The 19,147-nt window shown below is 39.7% G+C and overlaps 1 protein-coding gene across 3 annotated transcripts; it reads right to left on the bottom strand.

The window, feature by feature from the left end:
• Positions 1–984: 984 nt before the first annotated feature.
• Positions 985–18,828, bottom strand: Tmem106b (transmembrane protein 106B). Of its 3 annotated transcripts, NM_001004267.1 has the most exon segments (9): positions 1,989–3,032; positions 3,791–3,844; positions 4,701–4,750; positions 4,993–5,133; positions 9,627–9,786; positions 13,880–13,943; positions 16,797–17,018; positions 18,364–18,463; positions 18,810–18,828. In NM_001004267.1, coding segments are annotated over 7 exon segments (828 nt in total). In that variant the 5' UTR covers positions 17,017–17,018; positions 18,364–18,463; positions 18,810–18,828; the 3' UTR covers positions 1,989–2,893.
• Between the last annotated feature and the right edge of the window lie 319 nt (positions 18,829–19,147).

The raw sequence follows: 19,147 nt of genomic DNA, 5'->3' as shown, positions 1-19,147 counted from the left end.
GCTGGCCACTTCTAATTTTTAAATTTACCATGGCTTTCCAATGGACATTTTAATTGATTGGGCACAGATATGAGAGACAGAGAACCAACTTTTGGCTGCATTTAAAGCATTTACTAATCTGTAATTTTAGAGCAAATCCCCTCAGTGTCCTGTGTGTGTTGAAAAATTACATAAGAAAAGCAGACAGAAGAGCAACAGCCAGGGTGTTGTATACACACTATCCACACAGAGGCTGGGCCGATGTTGGGTTAGCATAGAACAGAATTTCCTCCTGTGAGCATGGGGCAACATGGTAATGTCTTCATCGTGTCCCTGGCTAAGCTCCGGTGGTACTCATAAAAATATATTAATATGCAGAAATTAATATATTAATTTCTCCCTGCCAGAAGCCAGACTTAGCTGCAACAGACTCAACTAAACCAGACTCAGACTGACCTGAGAAAAGCAAAAAGCCTTTCTTTATGGCTACTCTTCAGATTCTCCAAAATATAGGTTTTGCTGCTGTTGTTCATTTTGTTTAGAGTTTTATTAACTTGCAGCTGTTACCTGCCTGGCTTACCTAGAAGTTACTTGATTTTCCTTGAAGAATTAATCACAGGCAATGTGTTTCAATTCCAGGTGCTTCTGGTTGGTTTCTCAAATGACTCAAACATCAAAGCTGGACATTAAAACTAGATGGGATAGAATTTTCAATTTAAATAGCTAAGAAAAGATTTTGAAAGTGAACCACTGGGAGCAAAGCTCGCTACACTTTCCTGCCTCTTTAGGCCTTGTGCGTGAACTCTGGAAGAAAGTGAAAAACAAACTCCTTCTCTTACACAGTGCTGACCGAGACTGAAATACACCCGGAAGGAACACAGACAGTGCTTATTACATGAGGCATAGGTAACGGGTGATTCTGAAGAAATGGTTGGATGATGATTTCGCACACCTTACGTGGTTGTGCGGAGGCAGGTAGCCAGGGTGGAGAAAAAGCACAATGGAACTCATAAAAGAGGTTTATTGACATTTTGCTTTTTTACATAGAAAGTCTCTAAAATATGAAAATTAACTGAGTAAATGAGAAACTATACAGTAACTTGGTCAGATAGACACAGGTTGAGTAGCCAAACTAAAGACAGCAGTAATGTTTAAGTAATAGGATTAGATATTTCTAGACAAAACAAACAAATGAAACAAAAGAGATGGCTCAGATAAAAATGAGAGAATGCAGATAATGAAATGAGATTGATTGGAAAAATGTAAGCACAACCAGACAACTGTGCAGCTTCAAGAATGGAGGTGAGCAGCAAGCACAGAAAAAGGGAATTTCAAAGACCAGCTTGACTGGAAAGTGAATGACTGCAGGGGACGCTCTGAAGGATGACTAACAGCAATGCCTGAGGGATGCCACGTCCAGAACATGGATGATTACAACTTTCACTCACATGGAGAATACAGGACGGGCGCTAAGGAAAGATGAAAGGATGCTTAAAGCACATTATGTATGCTTTGTACTTGAGAATTGAAGTGCATTATGTATGCTTTATACTTGAGAAACAGACTGACGAACAGACTACACATCACAACTAACGTAGGCACTTGGGTATGGGAAAAGGAAAACCCAACTTCTGACATAAGGAAACTTTAAAGGGTCCTTAAAATTTGCTGAGTAAATAAGGAAAACACTCTGTGGAAAATAACACTGAAAATATAAACTAACAAGATGAATACATCCATCATACTTGAGAATGATGTTAGACAAAATTAAAAAATAAATGTTTAATGTAACTGCTGGAAGCATCAAATCAGTATGATTCATAATGATTAAAATTTTAAAGCAAACCAAAGGATTTATTTTGATGTAGCCACCGGTGTTAAATGGAAGGATTTCTTGAAAAATTTCTAGTAAGAAATAATTTCCTTCTCTAAACCATTCATAAACTTGATGATAAGTAATCGCTGTGAAGAGCATCTATATAATCCTTAATGTGAAAAGCAACATAAAGTAGAGAGAGCAGCAAAGTGTTTTATTGTGCATCTATTTTATGCCAGATCCAACATGTAGCTGGAACCTACTGATACTTCATAGGTTTCTGAATTTCATTTTCCTACTTTATTTTTTATGAACAACTTGCTTTACTTCTTAATCTGTACCACTTCATTTGACATTTATCAAAGCTGTATAAAAGCCATGCAGTTTATTTACAATATTGTACATTAAAGTGTTTGAAGATCACACAGGAAGTTCACAAAGCTATACATGAAACACATACTGAGAGGTTCTTATAAAATGTAGGACAGAATTTGGCAGACTGTTATGGTTGGTGAATATTATGCAACCATTAGCTAGAAATAAGACGAAACATGCAAACCTGTAGAATTTGAAGAAATTAAAGGCTAAAAACATTTAGCTAATAGCTAAGTTATTCATATAGTTGAAAGTTTACTATGTAAGAATGGGAATTTATAAAACAGGTCAGTTTTTAAAAGTTCTCCATGAATAATAGGCTTTCAGTAATATATAAAAATCTTCAGAAGTTATTTTTCAAATTATGTTCAGGATTGAACTATATTATCAATAGATATATAGATTAAATCTATGACTTTTATATAATCATTTATTGTATTCTAAGGAAGTCTCAATTTTTCACCTTGGGAACAAAGGTGAGAAGAAAGCCAATCAGTTAACATTGGATGGAGGAAAAGCTCGTGGTGGGAGCAAATCGTCAACACAGAAAACAGAGTCCAGGAACTGCATAAGGACCAAATTCTGTTAGCTGGATCGCCAACATCCCAGTGTAAACTTTAGACATGCTCAATTAAAGATGTCCTTAGAGGCAGTACCTCCTCACTGACAGCTCTGACCATGTCTCAGGTGTGGTGCTGGGTCTAACCACATCTCCTTTAGAGTTTATTGTTGTGGCTGAAGGACATTTAGATACTCAGACTGGGCCAACTGGTAAGTCGTGTTCCTTCCACAGTCAACATACTGGTACCTCTCCTGAGATATCTGCTCAGAGTGTCCAAAGTATGCTGTTGTTACAGTAACTCTAAAATGAAATAGACAAAAGATTATATATTATACAAAAATTATTCCAAAAGGTTATTTGAGAGTAGTACTAACCAAACGTGAACTTATATATCATAAGTTAATTAATGCCCTAAAATTACTTACTGTGACTTAAAATTCTCAGTTACTGAACATTTGGTATTAAGAGGACATTATAGATATGGGATTCTGAGGAAGGATTTTTCCAACAGACTCAGAAATGCTAATCTAGCAATCCCTACTCAATAATTATCTCTCACACAATATAGATAATATTTATATAAATATATGTTTATTAAAATTATATAACTATAATAAAGTTTATTACATGCTTAAAAAGAATCATATGGTTTCCTCTTCATAGGAAAATGGAAAATTAAATGTCAACCAAGGACTAAGATATCATATATAAGCAGTAACATTTTATGTGAATAAGTAATAACCAATTTATAAAGCCAAAGCTTGCTCCTCCTCATTGTTGTAAGTTCCCTTACAAGGGCAGAAAGGAACAGCAGTGTGCCCATCCTGTGGGTGCCAACCATGCCATCTGCCTGAGCTCCTGCCATCTCTGCAGGCCTTTAACTGTGGCTCTGAGCAAACGTAATCTAGGTAGCTATATTCCAAAACATTCCATTTTACACAGCACTCCTAGAAGACTAATAGCCAAGCTGAGATGGCTTTCGTGGGCTTACACATCCTACGAGGCATTATAAACTCAGTCTTAGCAAGAGCTATCTGTGCAAGCACAGCCATACTTACTGCATCATGAGTACTATGTTGTGTACTTTGATGGAGGGCAGTGTACAGAAATCACTGTGAAAGAAATTAAAATAGAAAGAACACTGTCATTACATTCTCAATTAAATTCTATTAAACATAATAGAGACTCTGAATAGTGATTTTGGTTTTTCCTTTGAGGTGGAATCTCTACATGTTGACCTCAGTAATTTTCCTCATCTCAGCCTCTGTAATACCTGGGATTATGGGCCATAATACTGTGCCTGTCAAGATATTATTAAGAGTATGTAAGTAAGTAGTGCTGGGGAGAAGACTTAGGGGTAAAACACTTGCTGTGTAAGTATGAGGGCTTCAGTTTGGATGCCAAGCCTTCAGGCAGAAAGCCAGGCATGGCAGGATGCACTCATAAACCCAGTCCTCAGGGCTGGAGACAGGCTATTAGAGGCTTGCTTGCCAGCCAACCTCACCAAATAAATGAGCTCTAGACTGTCAGTCACAGGCCCTGCTTTAGAGAATAAGGTAGAGACTGATAGAGGACGACATTCAACTTCAATCCTGCCTTCCATAAATGCATGCATGTGTGTGTACCCTCACAAATGTCACATATACAGAAGTACAAGTCCATAGGAGAGCATTGTTATACATTAGAAATTTCAGTATTCCTATATCAAAGCACTATCAATAAATAGTAGCTAAATGATAATTAAAATGTTCTTTATATATATACATACAAACACAATTCTGGTAATAAAGATATACTTTATGGATATATCTATATTTATCTATTGAACTATGTTATCTATGCTGTAGACGGTAAAAGGAAAAGCATGTTTAGAGAACAGGGCAAGTACTGCAATATGTGGTCATTTTAACTGATAAGCTTATAAAAATTAAGAAAGCAAAAGCTAAAGTTACTAAAGGCCAAACTTACTACATGTAGCTCATTTCCTCAGCAATAACTGTGGGTACCGTATAATCAATCTGAAAGCAAAACAAAACAAGGACAACGTATCAACAGAGGATAGGATCCAAATACCAACCATGTTATTTAGAAGTCTAAACTTTGCAAAGGTAGAAATCGTTCCTTTGATGAATTTGGTTTATACTTTTCTGGGACACACTTCCAAGTCAAGTCTTTGAGGGCATCGCCCACCCTGCCCCATTTTATAATACACAGGGTGAAGGGCCTTTAGCTCACTCACCCTCTCCTGAACGGGGCTTACCTGCTTCATATCAAGTGGGCCAATGTTAGTTATGTTGCTTAACCGTGCCTTCCCAATCACTGTTTTTGAAAACTGAACTTGAGCAGTGATGTTTTCAACTTCAACAGAATAATAGTTATTATTTGTTATATTTAGTGTGTTCTGCAAAAAAAAAAGAAGCAGGAAATATACAATATGCTTAATTAGGCAGAAAAATATGAACTCAAAATTATAAATCAAATGACCTTAGTTGTAACTATGCCTCATTTATTAGGAAAAAAAATCAACAAAAACGTTAAAGAACATTTATAAAGAACTATGTGTATAATGAACATGCAATTCAAAACTTTGAAAACAAGACCCAGAATATATTACATAAATATGTGGAGAAGTGAATGTTAAAAAAAACATATATTTTATAGTTTTAGCAAAAGTTGAACTAAACATCATTTTAATTTTTATTTAAATTCTTATGTATTTTATACATGTCTTTACCCACAAAATAATACAGTGCGTCAAAAACATTTTTTAAATAAAATAATTCTTTTCAGACAGGATGTCACACAATCCTGCAGGCTTTGACGTCACTATGTAGCTAAGCATGGCCTTGACCTTGCCCTCCTACCTCCAGCTCTACAGAGCTCCTATTACAGGTCTGCACCACGAAGCAAGGTTTTAGGTGGAATAGGGACTAAGTCACATCCTTGTGCATGACAGGCAAGGACAATCACCAAATGAGTGGCATTAGCAGCCTACAGGAAATAAACGGGCATTTTACCTTACATGCCTGTAGAGATTTAGACTGGATTGATATGGAGAGAGAAAAAGTTAGTCCCAAGTTTGCAGCTGGTCTCTACTTTAAAAAAATTATTTATTTTATATAAGCACACTGTCTGTGTCTTCAGACACACCAGAAGAGGACATCGGATCCCATTACAGATGGTTGTGAGCCACCATGTGGCTGCTGGGAATTAAACTCAGGACCTCTGGAAGAGCAGTCAGTGTTCTTAACCACTGAGCCATCTCTCCAATCCCAGTCTTCTGCTTTCAAGCTTTTGCTCTGACCCCTAGTCATAGCATTACACATATATGCTACCATGGCCAGTCTGCCTCACATGCTTCACATTCACAACTATCATATCAAACCATTTGGAAATTAGTCAATGAAAAAGTCCTTCATGCAGGAAAATGGAGTGTGATCTCAGCTGTAAAAGAGCACATGTGTCTTTCAGACATACGAATGGGACTGCTTGATAACACACAGGAAGGTTTATATATAGGGAGGTATATACACATTGTTAGCCACTGCGTGTATATATTGTTGAGAGTTAAATTTTCACAGAAGTAATACAAAATCATTATGTATGACTGGGGGTTTCAGTGGGCAGTAAGAGACAGTTAAGTGTTTCAGTAGCACAGTGCCAGTGAGTAGTACTGTGGATGATGATACACACTGGTTCCTGGCTGACCATTCTTAGCTCATCTGCATTCGATCAAGATTTCTGTCTATCTGCAGTTGGCTATCCTTCAACCATGCTGATGCAGCTAATGCTTCATAAAAGCTGAAAAAGGGCGCAGGCCAATGCCATGCAGATAAAACCTGTGCTGGGAGGATGGCACAACCAGTCCCACAGGGACAGAAGCCACTGCCCTCTGCCTTTCACTCTATCTTTTCATCTGTCTGTAGACCTGAAGTCCTTACAATATCCTCTTTTAACGAACCAGTGAATGTAAGTGTATTGGTCCTTTGAGTTTTATGAGTTATTCAGGGAAATTAACCAAATATAGGATCAGGTTATGGAGACTCCCAACTGATAGTCTACCAGACCTTTTGGTGGTCTGTACCTGAAACTGACATCTAAAGTGCGGAGGAGGATGTTGGGACTGAACCTCTAACCTGTGAAGTCTGAAGGCTACTGACAGTTTAAGAAGCACTGAGCTGGGGCTGGAGAGATGGCTCAGTGGTTAACAGCACTGACTGCTCTTCCAGAGGTCATGAGTTCAATTCCCAGCAACCACATGGTGGCTCACAACCATCTGTAATGAGATCTGGTGCCCTCTTCTGGCCTGCAGTCACATATGCAGGCAGAATGCTGTACATAAAATAAATAAATAAATCAACCTTAAAAAAAAAAAAAGCACTGAACTGATTGTTTCTGTAGAAATGCAAAAGAAAATTCTACAAGGTAGGCGGAAGGCACTGCACTTGTTTCTGATTTGGTTTGGTCCAGGGACTCCCCATATACACTTAGTTACTATAAATGGAAGTATCAATTATTTTGTACATTGCTATGACCAAATACTTAATTAAAAGCAACGTAAGCAAAGAAGACATTATTTCAGCTTATAGTTTAAAGAAATACAGTCCATCATGAAGGGGGCGAGGCATGTTGGCAGATGTTCAAGGAGGCTGGTCACAATGCACATCCTTAGTTAATAAGCACAGAATGATGAATGCTGCTGCTTAGCTTACCTTCTCCTACTATTAGTTCAGTTCAAGAACTCATGTCATAAAACATGACTGCCCACAGTTAAGGTGGGTCATTCTATCTCAACCTAATATAGACAGTAAATCAGCATCGATACCTAGAAGTGTGTCACCAGGATGGTTCTAGATCCTGAAAAGTTGACAGTCAATTAACACTCATTAATCCACACCACTTATCTGAGGGGGCAGGAATACCACAATTCTTGTACCTTCAGTTTTTGACCTATGAACTTTTCATTCTTTTCCTTCAATGTCTTCTAGTGAAGTCTACTGTTCATCGCAACAGAAATACTATTTATAACCTAAAGTTCAGTATTCCTTAATTTGATTATGAATAAATACCTAAAATTATGCTAATCCTTGCTTAATTATTTGAAAATACAACAAGGCATTCTCCTTTAAATACATTGGCATTAAAAAAGGAAATGACATAGCTCCCATGCTCATGGATTAGCAGGATTAATACTGTAAAAATGGCCATCTTGCCAAAAGCAATCTACAGATTCAATGCAATTCCTATAAAAATCCCCAACTCAATTCTTCATAGAGTTAGGAAGAGCAATTTTCAAATTCACCTGGAACAACACAAAATTTAGCATCGCAAAAAACAATTCTCAACAATAAAAGAACTTCTGGGGGAACCACCATCCCTAACCTCAAGCTGAAGCTGAGTTACAGAGCAATAGTGATAAAAACTATATGGTATTAGTACAGAGACAGGCAGGTAGATCAGTGGAATAGAATTGAAGACCCAGAAATGAACCCCCATACCTATGGTCACTTGATCTTTGACAAAGGAGATAAGACCATCCAGTGAAAAAAAGACAGCATTTTCAACAAATGGTGCTGGTTCAACTGGAGGTCACCACATAGAATAATACAAATTGACCCACTCTTATCTCTTTGTACAAAACTCAAGTCCAAGTGGATCAAGGCCCTCCACACAAAAACAGATACACTGAAACTAACAGAAGAGAAAGTGAGGAAAAGCCCCAAACACATGGGCACAGGGGAAATTTTCCTGAACAGAACAACAATGGCTTATTCTCTAAGACCAAGAATTGACAAATCAGACCTCATAAAATTGCAAAGCTTCTGTAAGGCAAAGGACACTATCAACAGGACAAAATAGCACCAACAGATTAGGAAAAGATGTTTACCAATCCTACATCCGATAGAGGGCTAATATCCAATATATACAAAGAACTCAAGAAGTTAGACTGCAGAGAATTAAATAAGCCTATTAAAAAGGGGGGTACAGAGCTAAACAAAGAATTCTCAACTGAGGAATACTGAATGACTGAGAAGCACCTAAAGAAATCTTCAACATCCTTAGTCATCAGGGAAATGCAAATCACCTTTGCTTTCACTCTATTTACATCTTTAAATGCTGTAATCTATGCAATGTTCAAATTATTATTCCTAGAAAGTAAAAAAAAAAAAAAAATAAAGGAAATGACATATTCCTGAGAACTCTTCCAAAGAGACCACAGCATACTCTGAGCTTGAAGGTGTGAGCCACTGTGATGGTTACACAGTTCCCCTTTCAAATACAGTGGTTAGCGAAGGCTATATAATCCTCTTTTCAAAACCACATGGGTTGTAAACCCACAGCCATTTTCACATGTTCTTAACTTAAAATAATCAGCTCACCATACAATTTCATCTTTTTTTTTTCTTTTCTTTTTTTTTTTTTTTTCCGGAGCTGGGGACCGAACCCAGGGCCTTGCACTTCCACAATTTCATCTTCAAATAGAACCAAGTTAAGGTCTGTTAAGACTGACAGAAATTTTCTTTCATAAGAGGTTAGAAAGCAAAAATGTATTCATAACATCCACTGAATCAATGGTTAACAACTTGTTAACTATTTGGAGTCAAATGTTGAAATGTAAATGGACTATATATTTTTCCCTTTACCCGAAAATGTCTATTTGGTCTTCCTACAAGAGACATCTTCAAATGTTAAATGATTCCCAATATACTCAAATGCCACAAGAGGTTACTTTCCATTTTTGGCAGAACCAGACATGGTAGTGGGAGTCGACACAGCAGTGTCATGTGGAATGCAGCAGCAGGGTTCACTAGCAAGCATTCTCAGGGTGGAGTGAACGGGTGGATGAGCAACCCAAGAATGGTGTCAAGGCCTTCAGTGCAAATGTGCACTTACCGTGATGTTTAAATATATCATTCGCTTTTGAGAGTCGTAACTAACATAGGCTGATTTTACACCAATGTACTTCACGTCAATAGATCGAGGGAAAAGAAAAAACACAGCCAATCCAGACAGGAGCAGGCAGACAAACACAGATGCCATCACATACAGCTTTCTGAAAAGAAAAGTAGAAGCCTTACATATGTGTTGTCCAAAATTACATAGAGCAACATTTCAGGATTTTCATTTGAAATTTTTTTTACCACATATACCAGCAAGAAAATACTTCTAATTTTACCAAACTTTCATTGTAAAACTGATAGGTTGGTATTACGAAGGGTTAAAATAATCTCCTTAGAAGCTTGTCAGTTTTAGAAGATGAGATTTCAGACATATAACGCAACATTTACCATTTACTGAACTGACCTTCAGTTCAGATTCTATACTAGAACCGAGTTTAGGACCCTTTGCACAGAGAATCCACACCTCTGTCTGGATGCCCTGAGCAGGGTTGGCTCTGAATAGTCTCACTTCCTGTCATAATAAAACCTGAAACTCCCTGTCCTCACCATCACCAGCCCTTCCCAGTCTCCATCTCAGTGCATTCATGTACTCGGTTTTACAAATACCGTTTACCCTAATCAACTTGGCGGTGGAGATATTAATGTGTGGTTTACCTGAGGCAAATGGCGATGTTAGACACATATAAGAGAAAAGGACAACTAACCTAGGTTTATTACCCAACGTTACACTCAAAACAATGACTTCAGATTCCTTGGTCACTGGACTCTATGGTGCTCTGCAAAGACCTGTTTCATTCTAAGTCCTGCATTCCTTCCCCTTCCTGCTGACTTGTCATTTCTCCCAGTCTCTCCTCCCCCAAAACTTCCTGTGCCTCAATGAAGCTAACTGCATCCATTCTATAACATCTGTTTTAAAACTTCCAAATAATTTTTATAGTTATTTTAGCTTCCTAAGAAGAAGCAAAATGGCTAATTAAAAAGAACTAAAGCAAACTAACAAAATTTCACTAAATCCTACCACTGAGTCCATGCTGTTGGGTAGAGCAAAGCAGCCATTTCGCACTCATTCACTGTGGAGTTCCTTCAATCTTGGTAGCAATGCTCCCCAAGTAACCGATGAAAAATAACGTATTTGTTAGGCCTACAATACACCCATAGGCACAGAGGAAATTTAAAAATCATTATGATCAAAGATCTTAACTGTGCTAGATCTCCTGTACCTTATCGGGTTGTTTTATTTACTTCTACACACACACACACACACACACACACACACACACACACACACACACACACACACACACACTTTTGCTTTGTGTTCCTAGACACAGGGTCTTAGAAAGCCTAAAGAGACCTTAAACTTGGTGTATAGCTAAGAATGGCCTTGAACTTCTGATCTTCCTGCGTCCACTTTCTGGTGCTGGGATTACAGGTGTGTACCATCATGCCTGGCTGCTCCTACTATATTTGAAAACTATCTTTAGTATACATGTTTCAAAAATGAAATTTCTGAGCCAGACTGTAGTATAACCAATATAAGCTTATCCCTGACTAGCTCACAAATAAACAAGACTCAGACTACAGTCATTTTATTTGGCTTTGACAATTACTGGGGGGCTAAGCCTTCATCTACTCTTCTAACTGCAGGGCTGGCTACCTCCCCAGTGGTGTACTTGCTGTTTCTCCTGGCCATGTGCTCATCATCCATCTCCCCTCATGGCAGCTTCCCCACCCTTCCCTCCCTCCCACCCTCTCTCCCTCCCACCCACTCTTGTCTGTCTTCCTTCTTCCTTCTTCCTTCTCTCCAATCAGGTCACTGAAAACCTGCCTATCTCTAATCCCTCCAGTAATTGTTTTGTAGCCAATTTTATTTAAGCAATAGTTTTAAATCAAGGAATAAGGTTTGCACAATGAAAGCTTATAAACATGAGAAGTCACTTGTAGGTCTAGACCTTCAGGTATAGGATCTAACATTACAATACATTAGCAACAGAGACCATACCTCAATAAAAGGCTGAACCCTGACGTGGTCTGATAGAATACTCATCCACTAGTAAGGCATGAGAATGCTTGTTTTCACTCAGTAGTGCCACTCAAGTATGTTGACAAAATTCTGGGCTTTTGCCAATCTGCTAACAGTGATCTCTCTAAGGGGACTGAATTCACATTTCTTTAAAGGGAAAGTAAAGAGTGTACGTCCTACATGTAAAGGTCATTTACCCTTTGATTTTATGAGGTACTTCCATAGCTCCTAATTCTACCCCCTTCCCTTCAGAGCTAGCTTTTTTCTTTTCAAATGCTGATGATCTGTATAGAAGGGTAATCCTCTGCATGGTCTCATTTGCAGACATTACTTCTTGGCTTATAATTTGTATTTTGATTTCAATTGAGGTTTTGTTTTCAATCTGTAGATGTTTATCTTTACTGAGTCCAATATGCTTTTTCATCACTAGATTTTTAAATCACAGTTGGTAAAAAGGTCTTCTATCTAGAGATTGTTAATCTGGCCCAACTCTTTACCTTTTTAATACTCTGTGTGTTTTAAAATAAAAAGCCACTTTAAGTTTACAAAATGCTTGGTTGACTTCAATTCTATGACTGCTAAATATTTTATTCAACAGCTTATTTGAAGCATCGTGGCCAAGAAGTAGTGGGCCAATTTAATCTTCTATCTCTTATTCATTAATTGAACCTCTTAACTAATGTTCAAAGGGCTTTTCTTCTTTAAACATTCAAAGTCCAGATTTTCACTAGAACATCTCTGCAGCTAACAGTGTCTCTTTCTGGTATATAGAACAAGATTCTTTTTCTCTAGCCATGTATATCCTTCAGGTGAACATTTACTACTCAATCCTATTTCCTTCTGCAGGAGTTGAAATTACATATGCATTTAGTTTTATTTTCTGCCATTTTCCTCAAAGCTTTTCATTATGGGTGTATGGGGGTTTAAATAAAAAATGATACTACTTGAGAAGGATTATTGGAGTACATGTGGCCTTGCCGGAGAGCCATGTCACAGGGTGGGCTTTGAGGTTTCAGAAAGCCCAATCCAGGCCTAGCGTATCTCTCGTCCTGCTGTCTGTGGAGACAGATGTAGAACTCTCAGCTACCTCCCTGTCACAGTGTCTGTCTGCATGCTGTGATGCTCCCTGCCATGCAGATTAGAGACTACACCTCTGAAGTTGAAACTGTAAGCCAGCAACAATCCAACACGTGGGGTTTTTTTTTTTTTCTTTCATAAGCAGTGGCATGGTCATGGTGTCTCTTCACAGCAACAAGACACTGGCTAAGCTAGACTGTGTTTATGTGCCTCCTGTTTATTCTACTTCCTTTGTATTTTCTTGTACTGTACACTTCCAATTTTATAGCACAAGTATTTTTCCAGATATTTTAGGGGGCCTGTGAAATCGATTTTCATATCCTACCATCAGGTGCTGATTTCTAAACCTTTCAATGTCTCACTTAAGTTACTGCTGTGCACTCTACAGTTGAAATTTTACATATGCTTAAGTTTCTATTTGCTTTGTGTGTGTCTTTCAGTTTTCAGTATCCTCTGAGCTCATGTTCTTCTACTTTATATTCATGCTGCTCATGTTTAATTCAGTTATTTTCAAAAACTGGTTCTACCACAAGTAGTGGGATGTTCCAGATTCCGTTTGGCCCATATGTATACTCAGCCTCCTTTGACCTTCTCAAGGCCACTGTGGGCTTTCTGCAATCTCTGTTCTTTTCATTGTAACAAGCTAGTCTCAAAAATGTTTGCTAGGAGTTCTCAGTGCACGCTTCTTCTTTAGGTGTGGAACACTTGCATTCTGCATCGGGAAGCTTAGGATCACTCAAGACTTCCCTTGCTTCTCTTAAAATGTCCATGCATCTGCTATGCTCTACTCAGGTCTCTGCGGTCATTATGCCCAGAACAGTCATTCTAATTCTGAACTTAGAACACAGAATCACCTATACCCGGTGGAAATGGCCTACTTATACCTGTGTGATATTGCCACAATTTTAGAACTCTTTTAGTAAACAGATTTCTCAAGATATAGGTAACATGGTATTTTCAAATCCTCATCTTAATCAGGGATCTTTTTGTTTGTTTAAATACCAAAGGCATAGGATGGCACGACTTAACAACCAGATACATTTTTCTTCTTAAATGTCTTATATAAGAGTAATTACTTATATAAAGCTTGAAAGTAAAAATATACAAACAACAACAACAAAATAAGAAATTTTATAATCACTTACGTTCTTCTTGGTCGTAACCGTTGATCACTATATGGAATCAATGCCACCAGTTGGTTTTCTTGCCCTAAAAGTAAAAGATATTGGTTTAAAAAATGTAATTGTATGAATAACTAAAATAAAGTAGCGCCCTATTAGAAACTTGTTTCAAAAGACCAGAATACTTCTCTCCTTAATCCCCCCCCCCCCCCCCCCGGGAGCTGGGGACAGAACCCAGGGCCTTGAGCTTGCTAGGCAAGCGCTCTACCACTGAGCTAAATCCCCAACCCCTCCCTTAATCCTTTAGTAAACTGTTATTTATGTCTTCAACAATTACTCAGTTTTAGAGAAGATACTATGTTTTTTTCATATTAACCAAAAATCGTATAAATAACGAGGGCTCTCCTATCCTTCAATCCACTGGTTTAGAAAAGGAAAGAAACCTGAAAAGTCCTGGCTTTCAGGGGATATTAGCTTACACAGGCTTCCCCCACCTACAGTGTTTTCTAGTCACAGACTAAGTTCTCTGAAGGCAGCAGAAACACACTTTTGCTGCCCATCCCTGGATTCTCAGTAGTTGGACCAAAACTGCTAGTCTAAATCTCAAGCTTCCAGAAACTTACTGTTCAACTGCAATCACTAATTTCAAATAAGCCCTAAATATGCAATTATACTGCATTTCCTATTTCACACTCTAAAACAACTTCATAACCCACACTCTTCAAGCTCTCGGGATCCCCCCTTATCCTCATTCTTGGCTCCTAGTGGGGGCACATGGAGAGAATGTCCCTAACATACCCTGGTAAGACTTTTCAGATGTCCTAAATTCCCACATTCCTCTCCTGTATGCTGAGGAGGAAATGATGAGGCCACACTCACTGCACTCTGCCTTTTAAATCAAGCAAGCAAGCAAGCAAGCAAGCAGCTGAGTCTTCTTTCTTTACTAGAGTGCTTTCCATGGGCTTGTGGTATCCTGTCAACTTTTCTAGACACAAAACAAGGTCATGGAAATAACTTTAGACTTTCTCCTAGAGTTTTGTTGTGAAATATCTTAGTCACTTAGGTCTAGAAGATACTTTTCCACGAAGTGCTATTTGGCAATGCTGCTGGCGACCTGGAGATCTGTCATGAGACGAGCTCTTTTACCTTTGGTCAATCTGTGTAACAGCTCCACCATAAGCACTCCATTTCACAGACCCACTGCCTTAAGAGATCTACCCACCTCCCTGCTTGACATCTCGACTTGAGAAGCTCCCCGTACCCTCTGCAGGGCACTGTTCGGCATGTGTGCACTATATACCAATGATTTGCTCCAAAAACTACCCATCTCCTGTGTGACCTGGACGTTCTCTATGGTCACTGCGATCAGCAATGCACATATCTGGTATTCACGCCATCTTACAGATCATCATCTCTCGTCCCTCATGCTCTAAAGCAAAACTCACAAAACCCCTCTCTCCCTGTAAGATGCTCCATTACGCACACCTTTTAGCATGTACGAGCTCAAAAAAATTAGTTTCACAATGACGTTGTCTACACATGCTCTTGTAACTACTCAAAGTACTCTTTTAAAGATCCAAATGATCAAACCAATGAGCACCCCTCAGTCCCCACACGACTTCAGCTGTCATCAGCATTAGCAGTGGCTCTCCTTCCTTCTCTCTACTTCTCTTCTAGGACCCCACAGTTAGACTTCCGCCTCCCGATCTAGCTGTTCTCTCTTCTGCCACTGTTCCTCAGAGGCTGCACTGTTCCATAGTTCATGCTAAAGTCTCTTCCTTTTCTTCTACCCAGCTTTGCTAAGCAGAATGTTCCTGTCTTAAGCTCTACTTGAAGTATCATCAAACGGCAGCTAACATATGCTCTCGAATTCAGACCCTTACAAGTGCCTAGTAAAACCTCGCTTTGATTCAAACCGGCATCCTCAAATACATATCTGAGATTGAATTCTTTAACTCGCTTGTGGCATGCACACTCAATTTTTTATGCCTAGTTTAATAAATGGTTACTTCATTCTTTTAAGTGTTGGATAGAAAAACAAAGACAACAAAAAACAAAAAACAAAACAAAACAACGACAACCCTCTTTGGAGTCCTGGATTATCTACTTGCCTCAATCCACACCCAGGCTACCAAAAAGCCTCCGGGCCACACCGTGCACACAGGGCTAGCTGGACAGAAATCATATTCCTACCCTTCCACACTGGGACAATAACTTCTTCAACTACAATACTTCTTCTACTCCTAAGCAGCTACTGTCCCCAGAAAGATAAAGCCACCATTCAGTGGCCTATGCAATTCAGTAGCCCACTTAACTCAGGGCACTTTTCAGAGACTCTCGAATTCCCCATGCAGTCACTTTGTCCTTCTTTGGGATCTCTCCGGGGTCACCTACTGACTTCTACTAAGTAGAGGAGATGCACAACAGAACCTCACTATTTTTCCTTTCTATGAGAGAAACTCAAGTGCCCTACAAACAGCAGGAATAGCACTGAGTCTTCCCCACGACAAATCAGAGGCTCATTTTTCCTCACCTTGCTTTTCTTCATACACCACTGATTTTAGAAATATTGGGGTAGAAACAACCTACTGTTGAGCCATTTAGCTACTAACATCCACCGTGGCAAAAATGATATATGATATGGCTTCCAATGGCATCAAAAAATGACTAAAATCCTCAGTGAAACTACAGTGCACAGTGCATAACAGTGCATAACAGCAGACAAGCAAGGGAAAAAAAAACATACGAGATGTGCTGAAGTCATTTCTATTACCGCTTTAGGAATGATAACAACGGTTTGCTTCTGTGTTTTTGACTAAACTGGTAAATTTTAACTCTGAATCTGTGAAAGTAGGAGAGCCCAGGACTGTAGTTTTTTGCATCCTTTAATCAGACGTTTGGAACCCCTCTTTAAGAGGTCAGACAACACAGTAGCACGTACCCCTAGGGATTCTTCCTGTCCCTTGACAAGTGGGACAAGTGACACTATCTCTTCCAGTAAACTCCACATATGGAAACTGAGAGACGTCTCCACTTCTTCCGTCTTCGTTACGCACCTCACTGCTAACCAATCCATTCCTCATATTGTCTGTTGATGTGACCCCATCATAGCCATCTTCTTTATTGGAATGCAAAGGTAAATGAGAAAGAGACTTTCCCATGTCTGATGAAAAAGAAAGATGTGACGGTGAATTGCATGGGGGAAAAATACTCTCACACTCTATGGGATATTTACAGGCTCAGGCAAGTGCAAGCTACTCGTAGGATTAAAATTATATTCAACCAATGTGATATCTGATACAAGGAAGTCATGTGCTGGCACCCAACAAGTACTTTTCTAACAAAACATCATGAAACGCTACAACACTTACAATGAGAACAATGTTTAAAATGGTAACAGTTGGCAAAAAGTCTAGTGTCCATAGAGACTCTAGGCCTTCTTACAGTTTTCAGAAAAGAAATATGTTTTTAGTTTTTTGTAGAGGAAAGCATATTTCGACTATAAACCAGATGGCACTAAAGGTGAAAGTGTTGGCTTTTACAACAAAGTATATCACCAGCTAATTTCAAAGTGACTCGTTTCACTCATTTAAATGCATACTCCTTTAGTCACATTGTCAATAAAACCCTACAGTTGCGTGACTGAAAAGAACACAGAGTCATATCACACAACACGCTGATATTCTGAGAAAAAAAAAATAATAGGAAAGGCAAACAAAAATTTTAAATGGTGCAATTCCATTCTTCCTGTGGTTATCATCTATCACTTATTAGATTCTAAATATGAACTAGACAATCACAGACACTACTTTTAATTTAATAATTGTTTTCATTTCATAAATAAAACGACACTAGATAATTGGGGTCACCGCACATGAAGGAAATTCCTATCTGCTTTTCAAAATTTGAACCCTATTTGTTGAATTCACTCACGGTGTAGACAGCAGTATTAAATTTAACTAATTAAATTAACTGCATACTGGAGTAGTATACAAAAGGGGTAAAAAGGTGAATAAAAATACCTTCCGAAGTTCTATGGACACATTGTCCACTGTAGCTCAGAAATATCAATGCTTGTGATTTCCAAATACATTATCATAACGTGGCTCAATGACAGCAAACCAGAGCCAAGCCGACACTCGCCAGCCACAGGTGCACAGGGGTGAATTTTAATCAGTACTGTTTCCTCACACTGTGACCTTGGAAGCTATAGAGTGCACAGGGTGCTTTAGAATCAGCTGCCTTGAGACAACACAAGGTGTCACCACAAGGGTGAAAACTGTGTCCCACCAATGGGAGTCTTTATGGCAAAAGTCTAGGGCCAGAGCTCAGTGACTAAGAGGCTCTGGTCTCAGCCGGCTGTTTTACTCAAACCTAAAGTAACCTTGACATATTCTGCTGAAGGCAGGTGTGGGTACACACCAGATTAAGCAGTTACTTGAATCCCAATGGCTTAGCTTTTCTTGAGGCTACTGACAAGTGTAACCCCTGTCATTTTGGAGACTTACTTGAGGTTTTTAAAAGGAATGCTAGATCCCCTTCGTTTCCTCCCCAGGCTCTCAATGTTTATGTCGCGGTCCTGTGAACTCAACACGGTTCTCAGATGCTCTAAAAAACAGGGGAAAAGATAAATACAGCACCGCATGCAACTAAGATGTGTCACATGTTTTTGTGCAGACGCGGGGTTAGTTCGGAGGGGCTCAGGAGGGACGGAAACCAGCGCCTTTCAAAGGGCACCACAAGAAAACCCCCGCAAGAGAAATCAACATCCGAGCCACCTTGCAACTAGAACTGTACAGCCACTCGGCCGCTCAGATCAAGGGCCCTGGCGTCACCCGAGCCACCCGGGGAGCGAAGCCAGGGCCCACCGCGGTGACAGCCCCGCATCCGGTCCGCAGCGGCCTCCCTCACCGCTCGGGCAGGGGACATGGGCCCCACGGCCCGGGTCGCTCACCCGCACGCGGAGTGCTGCGCGGTCCCGGGATGCTCCTGCGCTGGCGAGCCGCAGGACGGGGTCACGGAGTCCCGGTCCCAGGGCGGGGCTAAGGGCCGGCCCGAGTGAGGCCGGGAGAGCGGCGGGGGAGGGGTAGGACAACAACTGCATCAGCTGAGCCGGGTACCCCGGGAGCCTGCGCGTGCGCCTGCGTAGTCCGCCCATTGAAGGAGGAGCTGGGAGCCTGGAATAGGTAGTACGCATGCGCCCTTTCCCAGCTTTGGCACCCTGAAGGGAAGTTGCTGGGGGAAGGCTCCTGGTTTCGCCTCCTGCCTGTTCTCTAGACTGGCAAGTTTAGA

The sequence above is a fragment of the Rattus norvegicus genome, chromosome 4, assembly GCF_021556685.1.
Source record: "Rattus norvegicus strain SHRSP/BbbUtx chromosome 4, alternate assembly SHRSP_T2T, whole genome shotgun sequence".
Classification (NCBI taxonomy): Eukaryota; Metazoa; Chordata; class Mammalia; order Rodentia; family Muridae; genus Rattus; species Rattus norvegicus.
Note: the sequence above shows the minus strand (reverse complement) of the source record. Positions and strands in the feature narration are given on the sequence as shown.

Coding starts and splice junctions, on each gene's coding strand:
- Tmem106b (XM_087657166.1), bottom strand. CDS start 17,016: ATGGGAAAGTCTCTTTCTCATTTACCTTTGCATTCCAATAAAGAAGAT. Junction 13,944..16,796: donor GACAGGAAGAATCCCTAGGG/GTACGTGCTACT, acceptor TTTTACTTTTAG/GGCAAGAAAACCAACTGGTG. Junction 5,134..9,626: donor TGATATATTTAAACATCACG/GTAAGTGCACAT, acceptor TTTTTTTTGCAG/AACACACTAAATATAACAAA.